The following is a 26,987-nucleotide window of genomic DNA, read 5'->3' on the forward strand; positions in this document are numbered from 1 at the left end:
CGTACATAGGCCTATTATCGGTATTGTAATAGGATTATAAGTCATGCTCATGCATATAGCAATAGGCATGTTAATAGGTAGCCCAGGTAGAATATAATAGACACTAAAGGAAAACATTGTGCTGACCATTCAAATGCTAGATTGTGAGATTCAAATCTGAAACAATTGAGCAAATGACATACAACTTCTTACATGAACATTTTATATGAGGAGCCAGGCAAGATGGTTATGTACACTGTAAATGTAATGTGTTAACACCTGCGAATAGGACCCATCCCGTTTTATTCATTTATTTAGTTATTTATTTTATTTTTAGTTTTGTTTTCTTTGTTTGTTTATTCGTTTATTTTATTTATTTGATTGGTGTTGTACGCCGTTCTCGAGAATATTTCACCTATACGTCGGATCATCCCTAGGACACTTCATCAACGCATAAACTATAGATGCCAACCACAGATAACTGGTGCTCGACTTCAAACCACAAGGTAAACGATGGACACCTGATAGACAGGAAGTTAGATCGATAGGACAGCCAGAGATTACTGTTTGAAGAAACCGAGTTATAATGTTTTGTCCGTAATCTTTCTGACGATTAGAATCAATTAAGAACGGATTATCAAATTATAATTTCAAATACTTGACTAACTACGGTAAATGACCACAGCTTTCGCCTTAAAGGTGAAGTTTTAGAGGCAAATAAACCCCATAAGATGATACTTAAGACGATACTTTACTGCTGAAACTTACATGTGTTTCCATAGTTTCCATAGAAACCTTCCAAACAATCTGAAAACAGGTTTCTAAAAACTACAGAATTGTCAGAATTAGTCAAATTGTCATGAGCGACATTTTCCTGGGTTTAGCAGGAGAGTAAATATATGTTGTTTGTTTAGGTAGGGATCGTTTGTGGCAATTACGGAGCTCCGACCACAATTACGGCTACAGAGATAGAGAGCTTAAGTGACTGACGGACGACTTCCAAACCCAGTTAGAGATGAAAATAAAATCTAAGATCATTCCAAACAGGTTAACAACTAGACCTTACAATCATTTAACTAAAATTACAAAACAAAATTCTGAGTTTTCCTGGTATTCGTTATAAACATTTCTATTTCATAGAATACTTTCCTCCCGTTCCGATTGTGTACTCATGATGCATATCACGGTGGATTTTTATTTCTCAGTATGCAGATTAGGGTGTCGGCAACATGTAAAAGTACAATAAAGCTACACAGCTTTCCTCAAGGAGCGTAATAATATCAGTTTTCCTAAGGCTTCAGCGGTTAGTCCTGAAATTAAGTGGCCTGCAGTGGTGACGTCAGTATTAAGCTGACCTCGCGTTCCCAGTAAGTTCATTGATGACGTCATATAAAAAGTTCCCCACCACTGACTGCAGATAAACATAAGAATAAAAGACTGGGATATTAAAAGATTTAAAATATGCCTAAAATTGACTTTTGGCATAATTGATTTCCTTGCCCTTAAAACTTTGAATCATAATCTTCATTCTCAGAGTTCATTATCTCGTATCGTTTAAACTAGGGTACTATTATCCTCTGGCATAATGTATACCAGTTCATCGCTAGTTATACTTATTACATGTACCTGGGTCTATATCCCAATACGGAGAGCCTGCTTGAGTATGTAATATAACGTGCGTCTGTGACCGCGGTTATGCAATAACACGCTCAGCCATTTAATAATGACACAGTGCAAGCGCAAATCAATAGACCTAGTATAGGCACTCGTGCATAAGTCTATAGAATATGCACTCCTGGCCAAAATTTATTTTGGTTCACCTGCTGTGCCAGACCTTACAGATTTAACCACCAGCACCCCGTCCCCATAACCTCGGGTTCAGCTGCTGAGCACGTATGGTATGTTAATATGTAACTCTCGATAGGCTACAAAATACCCCGCATGTAAGGAGATTTGTAGTACACCGCATGTTAACGTGGATGGTTGTTGTGTCGTTGTTATTGCTATTACATAGGTAGACGTAAGCTTATACGGTAAACTGGAGTATACTGCATATTAATCACGCGGATAGGTGTTGTGTCGTTGTTATTGCCATACATAGGTAGACGTCAGCATATAAGGTAAACTGGAGTATACTGCGTATTAATCACGTGGATAGGTGTTGTGTCGTTGTTATTGTTATATGGGTAGAGCCTGGCTGAGTTAAAACTTAATCTGTACATAACATAACATTTGATTTTAACATACACGTTAGCAACAACCCGCGCGAATAATCTTGGCAGAGGCCCCCGTGGTCGGGGTGCTTAGCACGCCAGCGAGGAGCAATGACTCAGGAGCCTGTCACCAATACGGTCGCTAGGAGTTCAAGTCCAACTCATGCTGGCTTCTCCTCCGGCCGTACATTGGAAGATCTGTCAACAACCCCGAGGCATGTAAACATTTCTGTCAGTGTCTTGCTGTTTATATCGTGGGTTTCCCCAAACACTGCCCGGTTTCCTCCCACTATAAAACAGGCCGCCTGCGTATAAGTGAAATATTCTTGAGTACTGTGTAAAACACCAAATAAATAAGTACACCAAATAAATAAATCAAATAAATAATGATTGTGTTCGTGCATGTATCAAACTTAGGCAGATTTTACAGATTTTGGTCGTGTGGCTGTTTTGTTTTGTCTGTTTCTTTGTTTGTCTTTTGTTTTTCTCATACAGACGTTAAAAGACCATCGTCGTTTAAGTAAAACATTCTTGAACACGTTGTAAAACATCATATCAAATAAATAGATGAAGAAATAAAGAAATAAACCGAATTTATTAGTGCTGCCTCACCGAAATACCACGTAGAAATGATCATACGTGACACCTTACCCGGGCACATTATTCTGACTACACTAATATGTAGTTGACCAAACAATACTTTCCTTCTTCACATGGCTCTACAACGATTCCTTCCGCCATAATGTTGGCCGCCGTCGTATAGGTGAAATATGTATGAGTAGGGCGTAAAACACCAATCAAATAAATAAACAAAAAACTTGTTCACATGTACTTGCCTCTTGCATTATATACATATACAAACACGTGGCTTGGAAGTTCTGTTTTATATTTGGACTTATCACGAAGGTATCTCTTAACAACGGGGCAGCACTGACACCCGTCATATTGTTCGTTGCTTTCTAAATCTTCTTTCATTGGAAGTAAAAAATAAAGCCGAATGACTACCCATCATCTTCCAACTCGCACAACAGTTACAGTAAAACTTGGTAAGTGTTCGTGATACGTTGAATATTAAATATGCCGTAGAGAACAGCGCAGACTGCACATACTGATATGGCATAATGCCGGCGGAATATTGAGGACATCTATATTTTTGAGTTGATGTCAGTGTAAAATATTCAAGAAAAATCAATGCTCTCGTGTAACGTACAGGCACTAGAGACTATTGTGTGCTCGACAGTTATCCCCCTTCGGATAACCCTCTCTAGGGAAAGTGTTACATTATACGTGGTCTGTTCAATCACAGTTGACTTACGGTACAATTGTGGTTGTTAAGCACATGAGGAGTTAATTACAAGAAAAAACATGAACCATGGAACCTCGTGGTTAACGCCATTTATTACGGAAGCACATTTGTTCGCTGTTTACTTCAGTTGATGATAGCAGTCACGTTATTTTGTTGTTGTTGTATCGTCACGTGGGTTGACAAAAAACATCCATAAAACTCTTTCTGATCATATTATTTCTAAGAAGACTTGGATTAAGGATTCAGTGTACTATTTTTGTAGACTCATCCGGGAGAGTTGTCTGAAAGAGAGAGAGAAAAAAAAGTAACATGTTCCCACTTCGAACTCAAAATATATTGTGCTGGATGTGAGAATGTTCCCTACCATGTGTTATGTCCAAGATGTAGTTAGTGTGAATTCATCATTTAGGTATATATTGTTGTCATAATGATTTTAATCCCGTCCCCACGTGGCTGATTAAATCTTGCCCACAGTTCTATGAAAATGACATGACTTGGAGGAGAGACCGTTTATCTGAAAGCACAACCATGGCGAGGGCAAGAGATGGTCCACCCATTGATGGGGGGTGGGGATGGATAGTTGTTATAGGTAAGTACATGTATTGCATTTCTTGAACCAGGCCTGAAGCACGCTTTCTGCCTCTGGGAATTAGAAAGGTGTGTTAGCTACATGTGGATGTTCATGGGTTTCCCTCATGTTCAGCCCGGTTTCCTGGTTTTAATAATATGTATTTTTTAGATACATACTTCTGTGAGGAAGTCTTAAACCATGAACATTATGAAACTCCAGACAGGGTATTACTGATAATGATTCCAGTAATTTTAACATTCACAATCTTTATTTACATGTAAAAGCTCAAATGTGTGGAACTTTACAGTTGGTTAAACCCTTAATGAACATTAATGAGTATTTCTCCCCCTCATACTGACAGCCTCAGGCCTTTCGGGATTCTGTATGGTAGGAATAGCAAAGTCCTTTGGCATTATAGCTGATGAACTCAAGGTGTACTTCGGTGTCCCTCAGTATATGGTTGCCATGGTATTCGCAGTGTCAGCAATTCTTTACACCTTCGCAGGTAATGTTGGCCTTGTAAATAAATTATAGCATTTGGAAAAATTTTGAAAAATATCGCTAACCCATAGAAATAACATAACAGACAATCTAAGTGTTATTTGTTATTGTCTTATTTATAACAATAAATACAAAAAAGTTAACATTAATGTAAAGTCACCAGTCAATTTTTAAATTTTATCCCTTTTGCATAAATCCAGAACATTTATTTCTGTTTTTAAATCACATGAATATTCCAACTTTTCCAGAGCCACTGACAATGGAGATAAAGTGTAATACCCATTCTCCTTGTGTCTATTTCAGCACCAATCTCTATGATACTGGGTGAGCGTTTTACACAGCGCAAGACTGTGATGTTTGCAGGAGTGATAGGCTGCCTGGGAATGGCGCTCAGCAGCCTCTGTGTTGACATCATCTACGTTATCTGCACTTTTGGAATATGTTTTGGTGAGTGATAACACTTGTGTTGTGCTTGCTGATCTGATTACATCTAGAATGTAATTGTAATTGTAAATTACCATGAGGGGCTTTGACCACTTGTCCCCGCTACATGTGCATTTATCAGTCTTGGCTGCACCACTGCTCACTTACTCACTTCACTCACTGCTCAAAGGGTTTTCCGTCACTCCCTCAGCATAATTTGTTTGGACTAACTAAACATGAATGCAGGTAATGTTTCAATTAAATATTAGCAGTTTTCATGAGTTTTCCCATCTCCTGCCAGATTTTAATCTCCATGGACCTCTTTTCAGCATGATGAGAGTTTGTTAACGTGCCAGTGTTAGACCGTATTGGGCGACACTGTAATATTAGTTATATGACGACCTTTCAAGAGTAAATATATCGGCACCGATAGCACAGTTGGTAGAGTGACCACTTCGGGAGCAGTAGATCCAGGGTCATTCCTGGGTCGCGTCACACCTAAGGCCTTGAAAGAGGTACTTGTAACTTCCTTGCATCACGTTCAGGATGAAGGGGATAGTGCAACGACTGGTTGACTCATATCAGTATAATGGGACGGCTTACTTGTCTTCGGTAAGGCGTCTCAGTGAAGCAGCACTAGATAAAAGAGCGGTGGAAATCCATCCTGCAACAAGGAGACGCATTACATGCACACTAAGGATTCCTTTGTCATCATATGACTGAAAAATTGTTGAGTAGGATGTTAAACCCCAAGCACTCACTCACTCATCATGTGCCTGAAAAATTGTGAAGTATGATGTTAAGCCTCCCAACACTCACTCACTCCAGGGGTAAACAGGTAGGTATATGACTGAGGTCGAAATATTGGCTTCGCCAATTAATATTTTTCTTTTAGCTTTGCCTGGGAAAAATATTAACCGACAAAGCCAAGTATACCCTCGTAAGGTCATCATATAACAAATTTATCACTAAAATGAGCATTCTTGAGATGTAAAACTGAGGAAAACTGGCGCTAACAATGCAAGGCCGACTGCTTACCCGGAGTTGTCTCCCTTTGCAATTTTTTTGTTTTTTTTTTTGGTGGGCAATAAAATAAAATCTCTAAATCTTTACAGTCCGTGTCGGTATTGAAGTTCAGAGCTTTCCGACGTCGAAAGAAGGTTGTAATCGATGTCATTTTCTGTTAATATTATTGTTCACTGATGGTATTGTACAGTTATTAAACGTTGGAGCTGTCATATGTTTCTGTCAGTGACGAGGGCTACGTCATCAGAGTCATTAATCACTGATTTAGGTCAGTCATGGGCCAGGATTAGTTCTAATCAAATGAAACATGCCTAGAAAATGGAACGACAGAATTCTGTGATTGATAGGATTTTGGCGATTTTGATTTCGGAAGAGAAGATGTTCATTTAGATAGCAGTGTAGATGGTATAGTTCTCACTGGAGGGAAATTTCAAGACCCAACATCAGTCTTTGTCCATGACAAATTTCTGTTGTTCACGACCAACAGAGTGATGTTGTGATCAGCAAGTAGGGATGAAACTGATTGCTTTGTGTTGTGATACAGGGGCTTCAAAACGGTGATTTAGCTACATGTAGGAATGACGAAGACATTCAAAGGATAAAGGGTCAGTCACATCCTGATTTCAGGCTTCAAACCAAGGCAAAAGTGTCCTAGGACACGGGAGGGAAAGATTTCTTCAAAAGATTTCAGCTTTTCATCACAGTAGGAACAAAGATTATCGCAGCATGTTCATTAGATTGTTTTCGTATTTCCACTATGACACTTACCCATTTGGCCACATGCTTTTTATGCGTGCGAAACAAGAACAAACAAATTTTTTTTCCAGACATCTGTCATGATCAAAGCAGGCGTAAAATGATTTTTGTTCAAGCAAAGTTGTCTCCCTTTTTGTTTACATTGTCCATCTGGGCGTCACGCCTTGACTGTGGGAATCTTTCCACGCCTGATGGGTTCACTCCAGGGGTATGTGTAAACTGATGTATCCCCGAAGTTTCGTCATATTCGGTCGGGATTGTTTTGCATTTCAACCAATCAAATCAGTAGAACTTTGTATGAATGGTCATAAAGTGCGATATACAAAGCATTACCAGATATTTAGTGAAGGGCATCAAGGTTATTGAGCAAGGCTAACACCCATCAACCAAACAATCAAAACAAAAAAAAAAAAAGCAGTCAAAAGACAAAAAAGCTTAATAGTATGAAATTGTTATTCAGTTCAGTGGTTTGCCACTGTTTTTTTTTTACCTTAATCCTTAAGTTATCACTATGCGTATGTAATTTTTGTTTTTCAGGTATTGGCAATGGATTTCTTTATGGCAACACTCTTGTAATGGTAGGAAAGTACTTCAAGAAGCGACGGTCTTTGGCAAGTGGTCTGACCCTAGCTGGGAGCAGTGTCGGACAGTTCGCACTGCCACCCTTGATACAGTACTTCATCAACACTTACACTGTGAAAGGAGCATTGCTCTTGTTGGGAGGAATATATTTCCACGTGACATTCTTTGGCGCGCTTTTAAGACCGCTGTCATCATACAGACCCCAGAAGAACGCCAAAGACGTTGAATTAGCCAATGGGGAAGTAGGAGAAAATAGGACGTTGGATTTGACGGTAACCATCGAGCCGAGCGCTTGTGCCAAGGGCGTTAATCGAGAGGATCTTTGTTGTGGCGAGGTAAAGTCAGTTGAAAAGGAGAACAGCGCTGATAATAGTGACTGCGAAAAACTACAGTCAACATCCCTTTTAGAATTGCCCATTAATGACGCTGACACTCCAAACGGCCTGTCAAAACCTTGCTGCACTTCCGGTTGTACCATTCCGAAATTCCTAGACTTTTCAGTGCTGAAAAACAGAAAATGTCTTCTGTATTCTTTTGTTATGTTTTTCATGTTTTTCGGCTATTTCAACTTCATTATATTCTTGCCGAGCATTGCCTTCACACGCGGTATCGTTGAGTACCAGAAGGCGGCTCTGGTGTCCGTCGGTGGCGTGTCGGACTTGGTCGCCAGGATCTTGTGTGGATTCGTCTCAGACCTGAACATTGTCCAACGGTACAAAATCATGAGCGTCTGTAGTGTGCTGGTCGGTGTCAACATTCTCCTCTTCGCTTGGTCTCAGACATTCTGGCAGATGGCCGTACAAAGCGGTGCCTACGGCTTCTTTGGAGGGGGTTACATCATGCTGGTTCCGCTTGTCCTTATTGACTTCGTGGGGCTGGACTTACTGCCTCGAGCTCTAGCGCCAGTTCTCTTCCTGCAAGGTTCTGGGGCAGCCGTTGGGCAGGTTTTTTTAGGTAAGTCTTTTAATTCTTATGTACGAAATAATGACTGCTCCGATAAACGTGTTACCTTAAGCATGACATCTAAAAGGCTATATTTCTCAGAACAGTTTGAACTCTGACCTTACAGCCTGTCCTAATTCCATCTGAAGGTAAATGTACATATAAATCATCTCAATGCGACGAGTTCATAGTGTCGCGTTTTGGAACGTAAATAAAACCCGGTGGACTGCTTGACGATTCGATAATAATTTCAATAAGCAAAGTTTGCAGTGGCATTGGCTTATCCAATTCTAGCTCTTTTCAGCATGCAAAGAGTTTACGGTCCAAAGAGCTACTTACTTGACCGTATAAGGCGACCCTGTGTGCTTTGGGTATAATCCCATACGTTATGCTAGGCCTGACCTGATATTTTATAAAGTTGATCAAGGTTATAGAGCAAGGCTTAACTTTACAACTGCATTGATACTGAACGGTCAGTCGTTTTTGAATATTAGCAAGACGTATATTTTGATTGTAATGTAACAAAACACTTAAAGCACAGAGAGTAAAACGAGAGCATGGACGACATTATGAGAATTGGCATTGACCTTCCGTATTCTTCGAGAGATTGTTTTAAGATTGAACGAGGGCGATATGAAATCAGCCATTAGCCAGGCCATGTCAAATACGCATCTGTGCACTCGCTACTGGAGACCTGTTCAGCCCCAATCTGTGATGGGTCAAATGTCAGAATACTGTGATCTGATGTCTTCAGAATAGCATTCCAGTGAGGCACCACCCTGTGTTTGTCATCACTGGGACCAGTCTGCAAAAAGACAACACTCTCATTATTTACACATGTAAAACAAGAAATAAACATTCAATAACATGATGGCAATCAAAATAATCCCTGACTGGCTGCTTTAAGCGTCAGAATCGCGTATTAGCTCCACACTTGCCTCTCGGTAAAAATAAAACTGTCTTCTGATTTTCCCTTCCAGGCTGGATCCGTGACATCACTGGTGACTTCACAGCAGTTCTTATGGTTTGTGGTATCTGTAATCTGATTGGTGGGCTTTCAATCCTGCTCTACCCACTGGTCAAGAAATGGGAAGAGGAAAGAATCAGCGAAAAGAATAAAGATTTGGCCAACCATCCACCTTCTGACAAAGAAGCGACATCGACGAATCAGATTGTTTCGTGAGTGAGTATAGGAAGAGGTTTGCCAGTATTTTAGGAATGACTTTCGAGAGACCAATGACGTCATGTACTAGAATTTTACCCCAGCCGGCAAGGTACAGGCATTAAGCCTGGCGGTAGTTTGCGAAGAGTGGTCGTTTATTCCTACCACAAACCTGGCAGCTGGCATACATGTATAAATGAGTACCGCGTTACACCTGTGAAATAATATTTTGATTCATTTCAGTGGGATGAAATGATACAAGGTGTAAATACTTTATAGTAATGTGATATCGTAATTTTGTTATATAATACGTAGAACATTTCAGTATGATTTTGGTTTCTTTTGGCTGCCTTACAAATGCATGTAGCAATCTGTGTTTGTCGCGCAATGTGCCTCGAGTGTTATAATCTCCTTTTTCAGCCAAGGCACTTGTAAATAATAATAATAAATCAATAAATGATACTGTAACTCTGGGCTGTATTCATTTTGTTGAAAAACGTTTTTTAAGAAAGAATGATAAACAGAAGAGCAAACATGAAACGACTGTTAATTGGAGATATTGCTTTTTTAATTAAAGCAGATAGACAGGCATATGTTTTCAGTGGTGGAACAATCCACAATAACTTTTGGGGCGATTTGGTGATTTTTGGGGGATGCAAACACTTGTACTGTTCACGGCTTGTCAGGTGCACTTGTATGTGAATGTATTCCAGTCTTAAGTCCCATTGTGCCAGAAATGAATCAAAATTATTACATGTTTATATGGGGAAAATGGTAATGTCGATTACTGAAGCTAAGACAGCTTCTTGATACCTATCGTCATATTCCACGTAGATTAAAATGTGAGTTTTTTTATTATTATTATTATTATTATTATTATTATTATTTTTGTTGAGCGTTTGAAACTTTGCTAGGCTGAAATCCATGGCTTGTGTGTGTTGTATTTGTATACTGTACTTGGTTTTTATCTTTCTTTTTGCTTAACGATAATCCTTTGTGGTATATTCTGAAGTAATGAATTCAGACAAATATTTTAGTTTTTTTAGCACAAATTTTAGTGAGTGCTGTGCTTTATGGGATTTTTTTAGTGTTGTCTTGTTATCTACTGTTATCCGTTGTTGTATTTTGCTGTATAAGTCATGTTTTTTTTTTCGTTCCACATGCATTTAGTCATGATCTTTGAACAGAGATTGTATAACATTTGACCTACAAAAATCTAGTCGTAAAATGGTATTTTATTTGTCGACATCATATCTAGTTCATCGAAATTTCATGCTCGTTACGAATCATTGCACTGAATCAAGTTTACATTACATATCAGCGTGTTTTAGTTACCAAAGCCATTTCAAATGCTTGACAATTTTACCATGGGCCTATAAGGATATAGGACAAGACAAGATCTGTTTTGTGTTGTGGGTGGTATAGGTGAACTAAGATGTCAGATCATGACGGATCAAGGTTACAGAGTAAGTACTGACTTGTTCCTTACACTGACTTGTTCCTTACACTGACTTGTTCCTTATGCTGACTTGTTCCTTACACTGACTTGTTCCTTACACTGGCTTGTTCCTTACACTGACTTGTTCCTTACACTGGCTTGTTCTATACACAGGCTTGTTCCTTATACTGACTTGTTCCTTATACTGACTTGTTCCTTATACTGACTTGTTCCTTATACTGAATTGTGTCTTATACTGACTTGTTCCTTATACTGAATTGTGTCTTATACTGACTTGTGTCTTACTAGATCTGAGGTAACGCGAATCTCACTAAAGTTAGATGTAGTACGTGAGGTAACACCAAAATCTCATGCAATGAAGTCGGATCTAGTATAGCTGCTCTGGGTACTGACTTGTCGCTATCTAGATCTGAGGTAAATCTGATCTCATTCCAGCCGTATCTGCCTAGTAGCCGCTCCCTGTACCTACTTGTCACTCACTGAATATTTGGTAACACCAATCTCACTAGTCATGTCTAGTAGCTGCGCCTTATACTGACTTTCCCCAGTCACAGCAGAGCTACGGCTAACTACGACCTTAGCGATTTGTGTCGATTTTTTTTATCATGGTTAATCATGGCCGATTTACCCGATGGAATTCCCAAGAAATTAGTTGCAGTCATATCTGAACTGACCATTAAAGTCTTGTATGTAAGGTTACATAGCCCAGTGAATTATGCCACTGAGTTACCCCCCCCTTCAGACAACAGTTAGAAGGCGCTATGCTAATCTTGGTCATGGGCCACAACTGTTGAATCTTTCCTATTCCTGTAAGTGTTCAGTGCCAGATAGGAGAGTTACCAGTTGCTACGTGTACTTGCTCTTGCTTAATTTGAATACATGTAGGATTTATTTTCAATCAATTCTAGTTATAAATATAGGATTTTTGCTGAGCAGATATGGTATGTTTTATTTTTATACTGCTTTTTTCATGGCTCTGTATTACCATTATTACTACTGCTGTTATTAATACTGGTCTCAGTCCCGCTCATGCTGGATTCCTTTCCCGCCGTAAGTGGGAAGGTCTGCACCAACCTGCGGATGGGTGTCCCTCGGGCTCTGCCTGGTTTCCTCCCACCATAATGCTGACCGCTGTCGTAAAAGTGAAACATTCACGGCGTAAAACACCAATCAAACAAATAAATAAATTAATTAATACTGCTACGTCACAGTTGTGTTTTAATTTGTTTGTTGTGTTTTTTATCATATTTTGTGTTTTGTATTGTGTTTCACCCGGTCAAATGGCAGTATTTATGCTTCTCATTTAAAGGGGCAAAGTTGTCTTATGTTGCATTTTGAGAAGCTGGGTATAGATGTTAGGGGCAACCTTGTATTGCATGTACACGTAACTGTATGGTACGCGTGTTTAACCGTTATACTCTGTATTTGGTTACAACTTTGGTAACCACCTAGGGGACTCCGTGGCCGTTCGCACATCCGGGAGCCTCTCACCATTGATGGCTGGTTTCCTGTACGTGGGAAGGTCCTTCAGTAACCTGCGGATGGTCGAGGGTTTCCCCGGGCTCTGTCCGGTTTTCCACCACAACACTGGCCGCCGTCGCCTAAGTGAAATAGAGTGAAGGAACCGCTGTGACCAATCAGGTCATCCGTCTTAAGTGGGCACCGCAGACATGACGTCACATGATCACACAACTTGGATTTCTGCAGGAACATGACTGAAGTTATGTGCTGACAGATTTCAGTCGATGACCTGCGTAATACTATACTATACTCGTACTTTGTAACTGTGAAAACTTGAAACTGTGTTCAACAACCTGCAGTCCTACTTCTCTGTATGGTTTGCTTCACGGCTGACGGGTTACAGTTACTGTTTGTATTGGTTCACGGATTTTATGAAATGCATCTTTAATTGCTTAATTTTGAACTTTCGCTTTTTTAAGTAGAATCGAATATTCTTGAGTACGGCGTAAAACACCAACCAAATAATAATGTAGAATCGAGTGTTAAACTCTGAGGTGATATTAGTATAAAGATTCAATAACTTTTACCTGTTCTAACAATGTTCGCGTGCTATTTTTCACTGTTTGCGCGCGTATGATAACAGTCGCGCCTGCACGTGTTTGCGCGTGTGTGTAATTTTGACAAGGCCGAGTTCGAGATATATGTCGAGTGGACGCTATCCGGCTTCCGTAGTTAAAGTGTAGCGCGAGGAACAGAGCCGGATTTAACACTGTCTGTTGTACTCACGCACTGAAATACTTGTCAGTGGTAAATGCCGAGGATAACTGCGCAGAGCTTATTCAACGCAGAAAATCTGTGTCAGGGCCATTATTCCTCGATCAACTATTCCCAGCGTGAAGCTGCCGAAACCTTTGCATGGATTCACATTATATAGGACAAATTACTTAATGTATATATACAGTCTTCTCCGGAGAGATCTAACTGTAAACGGGAGAATAGACTCGTGTGGAATTGACCGCCATTGAACCAAATTGTGACTTCGGATAATATACTCTTTCAAGGCGTGGGCTTAGAGAGGCCTGTATTTGTCAAACGCCTTAAGACGTAAGTCAGAAATTCAAGAATAGGTACAAATAAAATGCTTTGCGCTAGAAAGTTAAAAATTTGTGCACAGATTCTTTACCGTTTAACGATGTACATGTACTAACCACAATTTGAGTTTTGAGTTAGGCATTTTAAGGACTTGCAATAGTTTAGTTTTTAGTTGCTTGATAAATAGGGGCCCTGCTCATCCAACATATATCTGCAAATGTAAAATAATAGTCAGGATTTGTAAAATCGCCTGAATTTGTAGAAATTTTTATTAATACCCGAATATATGAAAGGCTTGTGGCCGGAAAATGTAAAATATTTACCCGAAATGTAAACAGGCAAGCATAAGTGGAGGTGTAAACAGATACCCGAAATGTAAAATTGTCGTTGTGATTCATATTGGGAGCATGGATATGAGAAGACAGTTTCGTTGCATCTTCCCGACCGAAGTTAACAAAGAAAGTTGACCCTTCCCTTTGACCAAAAAAATGACCCGAAAATATTAAACCCCTCCCATCTGATATACACTAACGAACATACATTCAGCTTTAGCTGATATAATGTAAGTAAACAACGAAAAACTAATATAGAAAGTTTCAAACGTGAATCTCTTGTCTATGGAAGCCAATAGAGGACGTCTTGCTACCTCGACCGTTCTACTGCAAGGCGAGATAACGAGGCAGTGAGGTAACCAAGTGAGATAACTCACCTGGCTGCCTCGTTACCTCGCTGCGCTATCTCGTTACCTCGCTTCCCTACCTAAGCGGTGTCTTCTAGGTTCGCCCTAGTAGTGTTTCACCTTAACAAAATTGGTAAAGCGAATGCCTAAGTTACCCCCTGGGTGACTTAAGAGGATTATTCTATAGGAGTCTCGATAAACATGTAGAGAAAATAAGAGTACACGGACATATTGAGATCTCAAACTTTATTTAATAGCTCTATGAAAATTACAAATGTAACAAAAAAGAAACAGAATCTGTGTTTTCCATAGGTGAATGATTTCAAATTACTGGCGAGCTTCGAATGCCGTTCTTCCAAATAGTTGTTGATCTTTGCACCGTCGTTGTCATGATGATTCCCACCGGGTTTCTGTGACATTGTCGGCCAGATTGGTCGCTGGTTCTGTGTTGGTTGATTGGCAATCTCAATCCAGACTTCGTCAAGAAGATTCTCTGGTACGAGTGGTAGCACGCTGATTCGCCGTGCGAACTTGTGTAGCTCTGTGTCTGTCTGGTAGATGCCTTGGAGTCCTTATTTCTGCACCTGTCTCCCAACACACTGAGTAAAATGGAAAAAGCAGCCTTTGACCTCTGGATCGGAGGACATTGTGGACGGCTTTTTCAAAGTCCACCTGAAACCGTGCTGGGTGGGTATCAATATAAGCGTCATGTCCGACATTCGTACACCATGCGTAGACCGTAAAGGGCGTTCCAAGTCAATAATCGCAAGATCCATTTCCAAAACAACGTTTACCACTAGATCCCAAAGACAAAGGTATGTGAGAAATTATACAAAGCAAAAAAAAAACGCCGGTAACACACAAGAGAGAAGCGGTCATCAGTTTTCATTGATGCCGGGCAGACAGTGGATATTCCAGGCATAAATTCCATATCAAAGTTAAAATTAGTAGGCCATGAATGAGTTCCAGGTCAAATAACAATTAAACAAGGCTTCTCCGTCGCGCTTTCATTTTGCAACTATTCATAAAGGCATCATGCAGATCTCTATGAGCGTGGCTGCCTTTACGGCCCGTAGCCCCAGGTTAAACGGTATTTGATAAATTTGAGAAACTTAGAACGAAGGCGTTTGATGGGGTATCCTTGACTAACTAGTTTTTGAATTAACAACTTGTGACGCAGATTAAAATCATCACAATTTACGCAAGATATGACAAATGCTACAAAGCGAGATATGTATACGCCATATGCAGGACCCTTTGGTATATTGCTATCCAGATAAGGATAATTTACAATATCAAAATAGAAATTATCCCTTTTGTCGTAAAGGCGGCGTGAAAGGAAACCTTATTCGTCTTTGTACGGATATAGATCCAAATAAGATGTACCATCAGGACTATCTGTTGTCTCCTTTAAATCCAATGAAGGCGGATCGATTTCCTTCACCGCTTTAGCAATATGGGGGTTATTTAACGCCAGTAGATCATCAATTTACCGTTTGATAAATGAAAAGGATCGAGCTTTAAAGATATTACTATTAAGTGATTTCTGCATATAGTCGTATTCATATGAAAAACAGGTAAAGGTCTGCCAAAAGAGGCGCACAATTGGTACCCATTGGAATACCTGTGCAATGTTGAGACATGGTAACCCCGAATTTCACATAGATATTGTTAATGAGAAATTCAAGTAATTCAATTAATAATGTAACATCCCATGAGTGGTAACCTTTATAAATAGTAGAACTAAAGAAAGCCTTATTGCTTCTGACGTTAATGTAACCGTGACCTGTTTTAGTAAATACCGAGACAATTAACGACAATATTCTTTCAATAAGATCTTTGTGAGGAATCGTAGTATAGAGAGTAGAGAAATCCCATGTGGATACGTCTTTGTACGGTATATGCACATGAGCATCAAGTTCTTCTGTAAGACGTCTGGAGTTGTTAAGAATCCACATGCAGTTGACACCTGAATTTTTTGTTACAGCACAACGATACTTATTCCAAAATGACTTGTTATAGTCGTCGTCACTTTTGATTTAACACATGAAACTGAATCATTATACAGGACTTCTTAATTTTAAGAAATGCTTCAGTCAGAATTTGTGGTAAGATTTACGTCATTTAAGAATTCTGTGACCGGATCTAGAAAAAGTATTTTAGCAGAATTACACTTAAAAACATTAATCTGTTCTATTTAACAGAAAGTCTGTTGTCTGAGATATGCTAGAATATACTCTGCTATTATAACGCACTATTGTGTCATGTTCAGCATAATATCCTTTTCGTCTAATAGAATCTCTATGTTGAATTAATAGAATATGTGTTATATTCAACAGAATAATCTACTGCAATAATAGAGCGCATTCATGCAACACTCAGATAATAGACTTTCCGTTAGATTTAAAGGCAAAGAACAGACTAGTATGAAGTACATGTCAGATGAAAAACCATTAAATGTTGTCTGGGAAAATAGTTTGATTTATTTTTTTAGAATATTTTTTGGCCTAATAAAATACATTTAAAACTGTGAATTTTACCGTGGTGTTTTCTGACCATTTTGGGACCAGTAATTTTTGAGCTGCTGCGCACCAACAGACCCCCATAGAATCCTATGTATTTATTCCATTTTAGTCGGTGAGAAAAATTCTAAAAAAAAATATCAAACTATTTTCCTGGACAGTGTTAAATGGTCTTTCATCTGATAAATACTTTATTTTAGTGTATTCTTTGATTTTAACAGATTAATTTTTGACTGGGTGAGTGCTTGAGTTTTAACGTAGTACTTAACAATTCTTAAATCATATGACGACGAAAGAGTCCTTAGAGTGCAGATGTGTTTTGTGGACCATATTGATAGTGGTTGATACCGATGTTGGATTGCGATGCGGGATTGAACTCGCATCTCGCCAATCCCACGCAAGGACTGAAAAACAAACATCTTCAGTACTGAGACACGATCTATTCCTATGGTTTTAAAAATATATTTATATATTATGTGGCAAAACGCCAATAAAAGCATGATACGTAATAAACAAAATATTATGATGAAATTATCCTCTGTATATATGGACAAAGATTAAAACAGGATAGAATTTTTCAACTGATATAGGCGTGTATAGGTAGCATACAGAAATATAAGCAAGCGCTAAGAGACACGCGAAACGAGGTCAAAATTGTGTTCAAATCTCCATGTTGCTGTTTCTACTAAAGATCTACGCGAATTATTCCAGGTGCGGAGCATTTGCTTTCGCCGGTTTTTTTTCCACTAATGAACCTGACTGCCAGTGGAAAATTATTGTAGAGTACCACGTATGTCGTAAAATTACAACCGGATAAAAATAATACGTATGTTATGACCGTTCATCCTTTACAGTTTTCGTGTTTTCCCATAATATACTCTGTATGCGTGCGTTTGACTTGAGTTCAGTGGGTGGGCGGGACGGTTTCCTTTTCTCTTCAAGAACTGTTCTACATCCGTACAATAGCAAACAGGTATATATATACACACGCACACCCGATGCGCTAAATATTATAACGCAATGTAAAGTAACAGGAATTTTGCTCTACTTTTAATTGTCCTGCCGATCCCAGCGGTATTCCCTCTTCTCGTTTCCTAAGTCAATATTGAGTTTGTTTCTTGCTTTTTTCAGTACATTCAGAAAGGCATATTCAACGCGCATGTGCGGCGGGGCACGACTGGATTTGACCAGTTGAGCCTTGTTTGGTAATAAAAGACTGGGAATCGCCTGACTTGATTTAAATTCAATCAAGTCGTCCTCCAGAAATTGACCGTCGGATGAGAAATTTCTGACATGACTAAGTAAAAAACGTTTAGCTAAGATCAGAATGAATTCAACGGGCAAGGGGAGAAACTCCGAACATGAAGTTGACAGTGGTTGGGCTTGGATGATCGTGTGTGGTATGTGACGTATCTAGAGGTTATTTTTACTTATATTAGTAATATCTGTCCCTAATCGCCATCAGAATCCCTCGCTGGCTCATTCGTCGAAAACGTTCGTCCAGCCGCAGCTGATTGGCTTTTGACCCATATGGTCACAGGTTCGAACCCAGCTCTTGGTAGTTCACGTGTCTTACACGCAGCAGAATTATCAGGAAAGTGGCGTAGAGCGGTGGTTTACCCCGGGTACTCCTGTTTTCTACACCTGAAAAGCGTCCGTATGATACTTTACCATGGCACTATACATAAAATGTAAATCTTAGCCTCGATATATAATGCCACAAATGTGTAAATAATCAGCGGTACGTCATACATATACATGGCTGATACTAGAATGTTTGCTTTTTACAGCCATCGTTTTCGCCTACATTAGCAGTGCTGTGTTAATCGAAGCGATTGTAGGCTAATTTGATTGTAGCTTCCATTACTATGCGTGGCAAAGACCTGCATAAGTTACCATAATATATAGTTACAACAGACTTAGCCTACGATCGTTTTCCACAAACGACGCTTGCGATGGCTAAGATGGGTTTTTGAATGGATTTATTTGAGTTAAGAATTGTTTTTCAGGTCTGATTCTCTATTCCCTTAAGTCGCCCATTCTCTATTATCTTAAGTCGCCCATTCTCTATTATCTTAAGTCGCCCATTCTCTATTCCCTTAAGTCGCCCATTCTCTATTACCTCAAATCGCACATTCTCTATTCCCTTAAGTTGCCCATTCTCTATTACTTAAGTCGCCCATTCTCTAGTCCCTTAAATCGCCCATTCTCTATTCCCTTGTCGCCCATTCTCTAGTCCCTTAAGTCGCCCATTCTCTAGTCCCTTAAGTCGCCTGTTCTCTATTATCTTAAGTCGCCCATTTTCTATTACCTTAAGTCGCCCATTCTCTATTCCCTTAAGGCGCCCATTCTCTATTCCCTTAAGTCGCTCATTCTCTATTCCCTTAAGGCGCCCATTTTCTATTCCCTTAAGTCGTCCATTCTCTATTACCTTAAGTCGCCCATTCTCTATTCCCTTAAGGCGCCCATTCTCTATTCCCTTAAGGCGCCCATTCTCTATTCCCTTAAGTCGCCCATTCTCTATTCCCTTAAGGCGCCCATTTTCTATTCCCTTAAGTCGCCCATTCTCTATTCCCTTAAGTCGCTCATTCTCTATTCCCTTAAGTCGCCCATTTTCTATTCCCTTAAGTCGCCCATTTTCTATTACCTTAAATCGCCCATTCTCTATTCCCATAAGTCGCCCATATACAAGAAATATTCTTGAGTGCAGCGTAAAACACCAATCAAACAAATAAATCAGTCGAAACCCTTCAGTGTTATGCTTTCTTCAATTCTACAAAAAGACACATTATCGTGATTGGGCACTCTCAGTTTCACAGCCGGAGTTTGTTGTCGGGGAGTTGGTGGAAATACATGAAAAACGGTGTTTACACTGAAGACCTTACGCTACAACCCATTTTTAAAATAACCATGGCTCAAGATTCTGCTTTACGCTTGCGCCACCTCATGGGATTAAACAATATGCCTCGTCCCCATTGTAATTTGCAAAACGTCGAAGGTGTACTCGGAGCACTACAGCTTGCTTCACCCATTAACCAGCCACGTAAACGTATAACTAAAAAATCCTTGGGTATAGTTTAAAACAAAAACAGTCCAATATATACATTAATAAATAATTATGCTGACGTATTGTGATTATATTATCTCAAGTTATTTATTATATATTTCTTTATATTTATTGTATTTTCTAGTGGGCGGACCACTTATAGTAACAAATGAGCCTTGCGCGCATCACATTAATAAGTTGTCGTTTATTTTCTGTCTTACAAGGGAGAGGCGGGAGACGATTGCGGTGCGGAGATTCCCTACTGCATGCTCGGTGTGGTATTCACAGAGTTTATGTTATAATCAATGTTTTAATGCCGTCCACGAATGATGGGCAAAACAAAACGGAGGAATAACTACCTATATATATATATATATATATTTCGCATGTCATCCTGGAAACTTTGTGGCTTAAGTTTAAGCTGAACTTTCAGCACGTCATACCTCACACTATGAGCAAGCTGATACTTTCAAAAAAAATAATCTGTTGAAGTTAACAGAAAGTCTTTTATCTGAGTGATAAAATATTCAATTGATACAACATAACGATTCTACTAGACTAACAGAATAGTATGTTGAATTTTACACATTACTTTGTTATAATAACAGAATACATTCTAGCATCACTCAGACTTTCAGTTAAATTTTACAGATTATTTGAGTGTATGAGCAATGCTGACTGTCATGTTGGCCGATACAGGAAAGATGTACAACGTTTACGTCAACCTCTCGAGAAATTAGTTAATACAGTTTTGCAAGTTATAAAAGCAAGTGAATTCATCGATCCATAATTACAATCAAAATATTCAAACGCAAGATAAATGTATGTCAAACACGAATGTTATTCGAACTTCCTGCGAAGATCAACATTAGTGCATACTGACCTGTTTAAAAAGAACTGTACCCTTTCAATAACACACTATTTATTTTATTGAAAAAAGAAACAATTACGTTACCTACAAATGAATATGGGTGAGTATATCCTTAAATAAAAATCATCTAAAAAGATAAATACTTAAATCTGGCAAAAAGTTGCGCGTACTTTATTTTACGGAAAAGTGTCTCTCCTGTATGGGTGAATCACATTTTATGAACTTCAGTAACCTCCTGTATACTAACCATGCAGCAGTTTGCTGATTACTTCTGTCATCTCCGTTTTCTTGTTTGTTTGTTGTTGTTGGGTTTTTTTGGGGGTTTTTTTTGTTTTTTTTTTTTGTTTTTTTTTTGTTTTTTTTTCATTTCTTTACAATTTCTAGAAACCAACCCTGATTTGTCGATTTTCAGGAACATTTCTCAGCTGTTTCACGTTCTCGGGGATCACGAGATCTCAGGGGATCATCCTAGAGGCTCTGGTCAAGTACTATGGTGCCACTACGTCACAGGCTACCATGCTGACCACAGTGTCCATGCTCTGTCTCACAATATTCAGTAAGTTTTATTCTAGTCTCTGAAGTGGACAGATGTTTTCGATCTGTTATCGAAATGCATGTATATATACTGATGAGACAGACACCGGGATGTAAAAGGGAAACTCCTTGTCACATTTTATAATTTGTCATTTTTAATTATCTCTTGTAAGCTAAATTTTCCTGAAATTTTCCTGAATTAGATTCCTTTAAAAAAATAAGGAATTCTGTTGTGAAATATCTGTTGTTGTTTTTTATTTTTTTTTAATTCTTACTTTAGGAATTCAAAATGTGCACTCATTCCACTGTCACGTTTTATAATTACCCTATTTCCTCAACCTTTTCGCATTTGAAAAACCAACTTTCAATGTAATTTATGCACATTATTACTTTGATTGCGGACACAAAATTACATTTCTTGGATTGACCAATTTCTGGACTTCACAAAAAGTATAATTTTATCAGTCAACACAGAAAAATGCTTTCAGAATATGCTCAAATAAACACCTTGCAAACATGCGAAAGTGTTCAAGAATTAGAGTAATTAATGTAACAAAAACACGTCGATGCATATCGTATGATTCCTATGTAACAGGTCTGTTCGGCACCATGCTCGGGGAGCTGTACACAGCTCGCGTGGTTGTCATGGCAGCCGGTGTCATCGCTTGTACAGGGATGTCACTGGCCAGCCTCGGATTCAGCGTCCCGTACATTGCCGTTACGTTTGGCGTCGGTCTGGGTGAGTTATATATTATGTCTCCTTTCTTTTCTAGCCTCTCCGAAGACGTGTAGGATAAAGAAACATGAATAATTAGGTCAGTCGTTTCGTTCTGTAATCAGGTCATGTACGCATAATTATTTTGCAGCTCTTTCAAATTAAACAAGGGGAATTTTGATTTTGAACTCTTTTAAGGTTGAAGGTAAAAATAGTCATAATGCACCACGTGACCTGTCAAGTTGTTTAGCGCAGACGAACGATGGAGAAAATTGAGGAACTGAGCTCTTGTGAACTTCCTCATGGAAAGGTGTGTCATTTGTGTCTCCAGACAAAGGGCGAGACAGATGATCAGTTAATTAACACCTGCAAAACTTGTCTAGTATTTTTAAAAGTCACATGATTAAGTAGGACTATTTCTATTTTCAACAAGAAGAGTTCGAAGTGGAAATTCCCCTATTGTCCTTTGTTGTTTTGTTCGGTGTTGACAAAGTATCGTGTAAGATCCATTTTGTTTTGAGCAGGATTATGTAGGGCCACATTTGTGATGTGGCATCTTGAACACTTCTTTTATCACTCCAGGAGGGGGGTGGGGGGTGGGGGGGGGGCATACGTGGAAAGGTCTGCAGCAACCTGCGGATGGTCATGGATTTTCCCCGGTTTGCTCCCATCACAATACTGGCCGCCGCCTTATAAGTGAAATATTCTTAAGTGCGTCATAAAACATCAATCAAATAAATAAATAATTACAGGGGAACCTCCGTGGCCGAGTGTTTGGCATGTTAGCGCAGCAGAATACTTCATAAATTGAGGAAACTTTGCCAACTAAATTAATTCGAGCGTAAATGTGTAGTCGATTGTTCCAGGCTGCCTTTAGCGTCTTTCTCATGGACAGCAACAAGACAGTGTTCAATTCATCAGAACCAGCGGACGGTCGCGTGTTTCCCCAGGGCTCTTCCCGGTTTCCTCCCACCATAATGCTGGCTGCCGTCGTGAAGTGAAATATTCTTGAGCACGATATAAAACACCAATCAAATAAACAAATGAAATCAATTTATCAGCTTGGAACAAAATTGCCTTTGCGTTGGAAAACGTGCCTTGAGGCGTATATCACCCTTTAGATGACAAACTTAAGATATTTTTTTTTCCATTTCATCATTGCTGCAGGCACCGGTAACGGGCTGATGTACGGGAACTGTCTAGCTATGGTTGGAGCGTATTTCCAAAAGAAGAGAGCTTTGGCCAACAGTATGGCGTTGTCCGGGGCTAGCCTAGGTCAAATGGCGATTCCTCCATTCATCGGCGTCATCGTTGAGGAATACTCCGTGAAGGGAGCTCTTCTGATTCTGGGTGGCGTGTACCTGCAAATCGTCATTGTTGGCGCTCTTTTTCGCCCAATCTCTGTTATCATCACACCGGAAACGTCCCTTGATGTGTTGCTGAGCATCCGCTCGTTAGACAAAGGAGAGTACGATCCAGAAAGGAGAGAACTCAGTATTTCTCCTGATGACGCGTCCTCGGTACTAAGCGATGAGAGCCAACAAAGGTTTGTCGACATCCTGAAAAATAAAGTTCATCGAGAAGAAGGAATGATCAATAAAATTGCAAGCTTTGGCGGAAGCACGACGAGTAAAATATTTTTCCCGTACGCAAGTGGACATAACATAATGTCTGCGTCGCTTGCCAATCTACAACGCATCAACCATAAAGTAGAAATTGCTATGAGCCAAATAATATCCATCGAGTCCATTGACGAGGAGAGGGAATGTACAAGATACTGTGGATGTTGCTGCCGATGGAATATACCAAAAGTCATCGACTTTTCCGTTTTGAAAAACTTCAAAGTTTTATTCTTCTGTGTGTTTTACTTCGGACTGCAATTCACCGCGCTTGACTTTGCCTTGTTTTTGCCATCCATCGTAGCCGATAGAGGGATAGATGATTACCGGGCAGGCCTGCTACTGTCGATAGGTGGCGTTGCGGATCTGATAGGCCGCCTTACGTGCGGCATCGTCGCTAACTACGGACTTTGCGCGCGCTACAAAATCGTTGCGGGCTGTGCAGTAACAATGGGTATAAATGTCTTGGTTTTCCTGACTGCTAATGCGTATTGGCAAATGGCCATTCAGTATGCAATTAGCAACGCAACCTTAGGTGCCAATGTGGCTTTGCTACCTCTGGTGGTGATAGAATCCCTGGGACTTGAACTCCTACCCAAGGTGCTTGGGTTAATCTTGTTCTCAGCAGGATTAGGTCCGTCTTTCGGACAAGCCGTGTTAGGTAAGTCAGTGTTTGTGAATGGGGAACTTTACTCGCAAAACGTAATTTAGGTCAAGGCTGCGTAGTCTGTTGTTCTTACCTTCTTCTCGGCAAACTGGTAACGTATTCATGGTATTGCTAAACACATTGCCAGAGAACAATTACCCAGTCAACTCAGACCCGATTTGTCATTTCACAGGAAAAGGTACCCCACTCTTTCTAACATCATTTAAAACAGATGGTAATATCTCTTTTGCAGGTGCTTTATTTATTTATATATTTATCCCATTGGCGCTTGACGTCATAACTCAGGAATGTTTCACTTATATCATGCCTGCCAATTCCATGAGACTGGAGCTCGGGGAAAACTACCCACTTCTGTAAAGTTTCTAGCGAACACTACTTACACGTCATATTGCAGGTCAAGGTCTTCAAAGAACACCAGTGTCCGAAAAAGGTTCCACGAAAACCAAGAACCATAACAAGGAACATACAGCGCATGCGCCGCTCTCATTTGCTTCACATCAATGCCATAACTAACCCATTTTGTAAAGAAATCTTGAACAACGCCGAGGTCATTGGGGTCACGGTGATGAGGCAGGAAGTGATGTCACGGAACACAAAACCTTTTTCTGAATCTTTGTTTCTAGCAATACTTTGCTCACATTCATTCTCTCTATCAAAAATATACTCAGCGTGATTCTAACCAACACCTGAAACTATTTTATTAATGAACATTGATTAAATAGTTCCGCGCGTCGGTACCAGTGGTGAGGCTAAGCTTCAACAAGCCCATGCGCGTCGCGCGGCCTTCAAAGGTCAAACCAGCCTAGTGATGTAAAGCGAACGTAGGCAGTGACGCACCCGCATTAAGGAACATATAGGAATGGCGTACCTTTTCGCACAATGTTCTGTGTTCCCTCCAACATTAAACTGACCAACCTTGCTTAGTCACAGAAGCGTGCATGGATTCTTTTTTTTTTTTTTTAGGATTGTTGAAAGACCAGACAGGTGGTTTTGATGCCGTGCTGATTCTACTTGGGATCACGGGCATTCTATCTGGTGTGCTGTTAGTCTTCTACCCGTTTGTGAGGCGGCTGGAGGATAGACGTGAGCGGAAGAGGAGGGAGGACGAGGTGAAGAGAAAACAGAAACTACAAAGATAAATCTGGAAGATGATATATAGAGGGAATTAAGAACTATCGTTTGTGGGAAGGTCATGCCAACAACTCGCGGTTGGTCATGCGTTTCCGATTTCCTCCCAAAACAGCGCTGGCCACCGTCGAATAAGTGAAATATAAGTCCAGTGTGAAACACTATTCGAATAAATCAAGTAAATTAAAAATTATACCCCACCCATGTATTTATCTATCCCATGTTGGTGGTGGTGCAGAGCATGTGATATGCCAGAAAGCTTCAGTCAGGTTGGCATGGGGATGTGATGTTGTCTAGAGATTTTGAGGCTTTGTGATGGCAATCATTGTGCGGGAAGAAGGAGGGGGGGGGGGGGGGGGGGGTAATTTGCTAGTCTATACTATAAACATCTATATGAGAAGCCAGAATAAAAATCCGTGAATTAATATTCGTACATAATTATGCAGATTCTTCTTCAGTGTCACGTGTATTTAGACGTGTACTTAGACGTGTATTTTGTGTATGTATGAAATAGAATATATGTGTATGATAGAATATTATTTCTATTTACGGAATGAGTGAATGAGTGTGGCTCAACCCTACCACGGCAATATTTCAGCCATATCCCACGACCATCCGCAGGTTGCTGGAAAACCTTCCCACGTACGACCGGAGACGAATCCAGCGTAAGCTGGACTTGAACTCACAGCGGCTGCACTGGCAGGCCAACCACTCGACCAGGAATTATGAGTAATGCATTTTGATTGGCAGTATATATATACCATCTACAACATACATGTATAGCAAAACATATGCATATATATATTGAAGAATATTTTGTTTATCAATGTATTTTTGATCGGTTATACGTTTTAGGTTTACTTAGTATGAATATAAAGCAAAGCTCCCTATTACGATAGTTTATTACGGTAACTTTTTATAGTATGTCGTACACGAGATCGCCCACATCCGGGCGACGCGAAGTCAGTCGTTCCTTACGCAACATCAAAATATTGTGTAAATAAGATGGAAATTGATACATAATGCCACCTCTATGTAGTGGCGATATAAACCGCGGACCACGCTTTGTTAACAACATAAATCTGCTGCAGGCGATAAAGTTCCCGGATGTTCACGCTCTCCAATGGACGTCAGTTGCTTACATGTGCGTTTTCTAGAATGTTATTAATCAAAAGGCAAAGGCTTTCCGATGTCTATTACTGATCGTTACTGTTTTTTATTTATTTATTTGATTGGTGTTTTACGCCGTACTGAGGAATATTTCACCATTATGGTGGGAGGAAACCTGGCACAACCCGTGGGAAACCTAAGACAGGTTGCTCTCACGTACGACGAGAGAGGAAGCATGAGATGGACTAGAACTCACAGCGATCGCATTGCTGAGAGGCTCCTGGATCATTACGCTGCGCGTGCGCGCTAACCAACTGAGCCAACGGAAGCCCCGTTGTGTTGGAGTTTGTTTTGTTGTCTAAGTGTTATAATAAGGTACTGTTGTACATAAATTCGCTCCTATATGTGGAAGTTAATGAGATCACAACTGCGTTTTGTCATGCATCGAGTCTTTGTTCAGTAATTCCATTCCGGTATATTAGTTTTTTGTTGTTTCATTATTTTATTTATACGACTTGATGGATTAAGAGATCAGTTGCCTGATTAATTGATTGTTTTGTAATCTGCTGCCAGGTGTCCGCTCTACAATTACAAAATCAAAATTCCCATGACATGCAACGCGA

The 26,987-nt window shown here is 39.8% G+C and overlaps 2 protein-coding genes across 2 annotated transcripts; both read left to right on the plus strand.

Moving 5' to 3' along the window:
- Positions 1-3,739: 3,739 nt before the first annotated feature.
- On the plus strand, positions 3,740-9,839 carry LOC135479548 (monocarboxylate transporter 12-like). Its single transcript, XM_064759428.1, has 5 exons — positions 3,740-4,087; positions 4,431-4,574; positions 4,874-5,017; positions 7,313-8,311; positions 9,280-9,839. The coding sequence occupies exons 1-5, from the start codon at positions 3,988-3,990 to the stop codon at positions 9,480-9,482; spliced, it is 1,590 nt and encodes a 529-aa protein (XP_064615498.1). The 5' UTR covers positions 3,740-3,987; the 3' UTR covers positions 9,483-9,839.
- Positions 9,840-20,687: 10,848 nt separating this feature from the next.
- On the plus strand, positions 20,688-25,265 carry LOC135479344 (monocarboxylate transporter 12-like). The gene is made up of 5 exons (XM_064759168.1): positions 20,688-20,691; positions 21,004-21,147; positions 21,721-21,864; positions 23,008-24,120; positions 25,090-25,265. The coding sequence occupies exons 1-5, from the start codon at positions 20,688-20,690 to the stop codon at positions 25,263-25,265; spliced, it is 1,581 nt and encodes a 526-aa protein (XP_064615238.1).
- Positions 25,266-26,987: the final 1,722 nt, after the last annotated feature.

This window comes from Liolophura sinensis, chromosome 12 (genome assembly GCF_032854445.1).
Source record: "Liolophura sinensis isolate JHLJ2023 chromosome 12, CUHK_Ljap_v2, whole genome shotgun sequence".
In the NCBI taxonomy this organism is placed as follows: domain Eukaryota; kingdom Metazoa; phylum Mollusca; class Polyplacophora; order Chitonida; family Chitonidae; genus Liolophura; species Liolophura sinensis.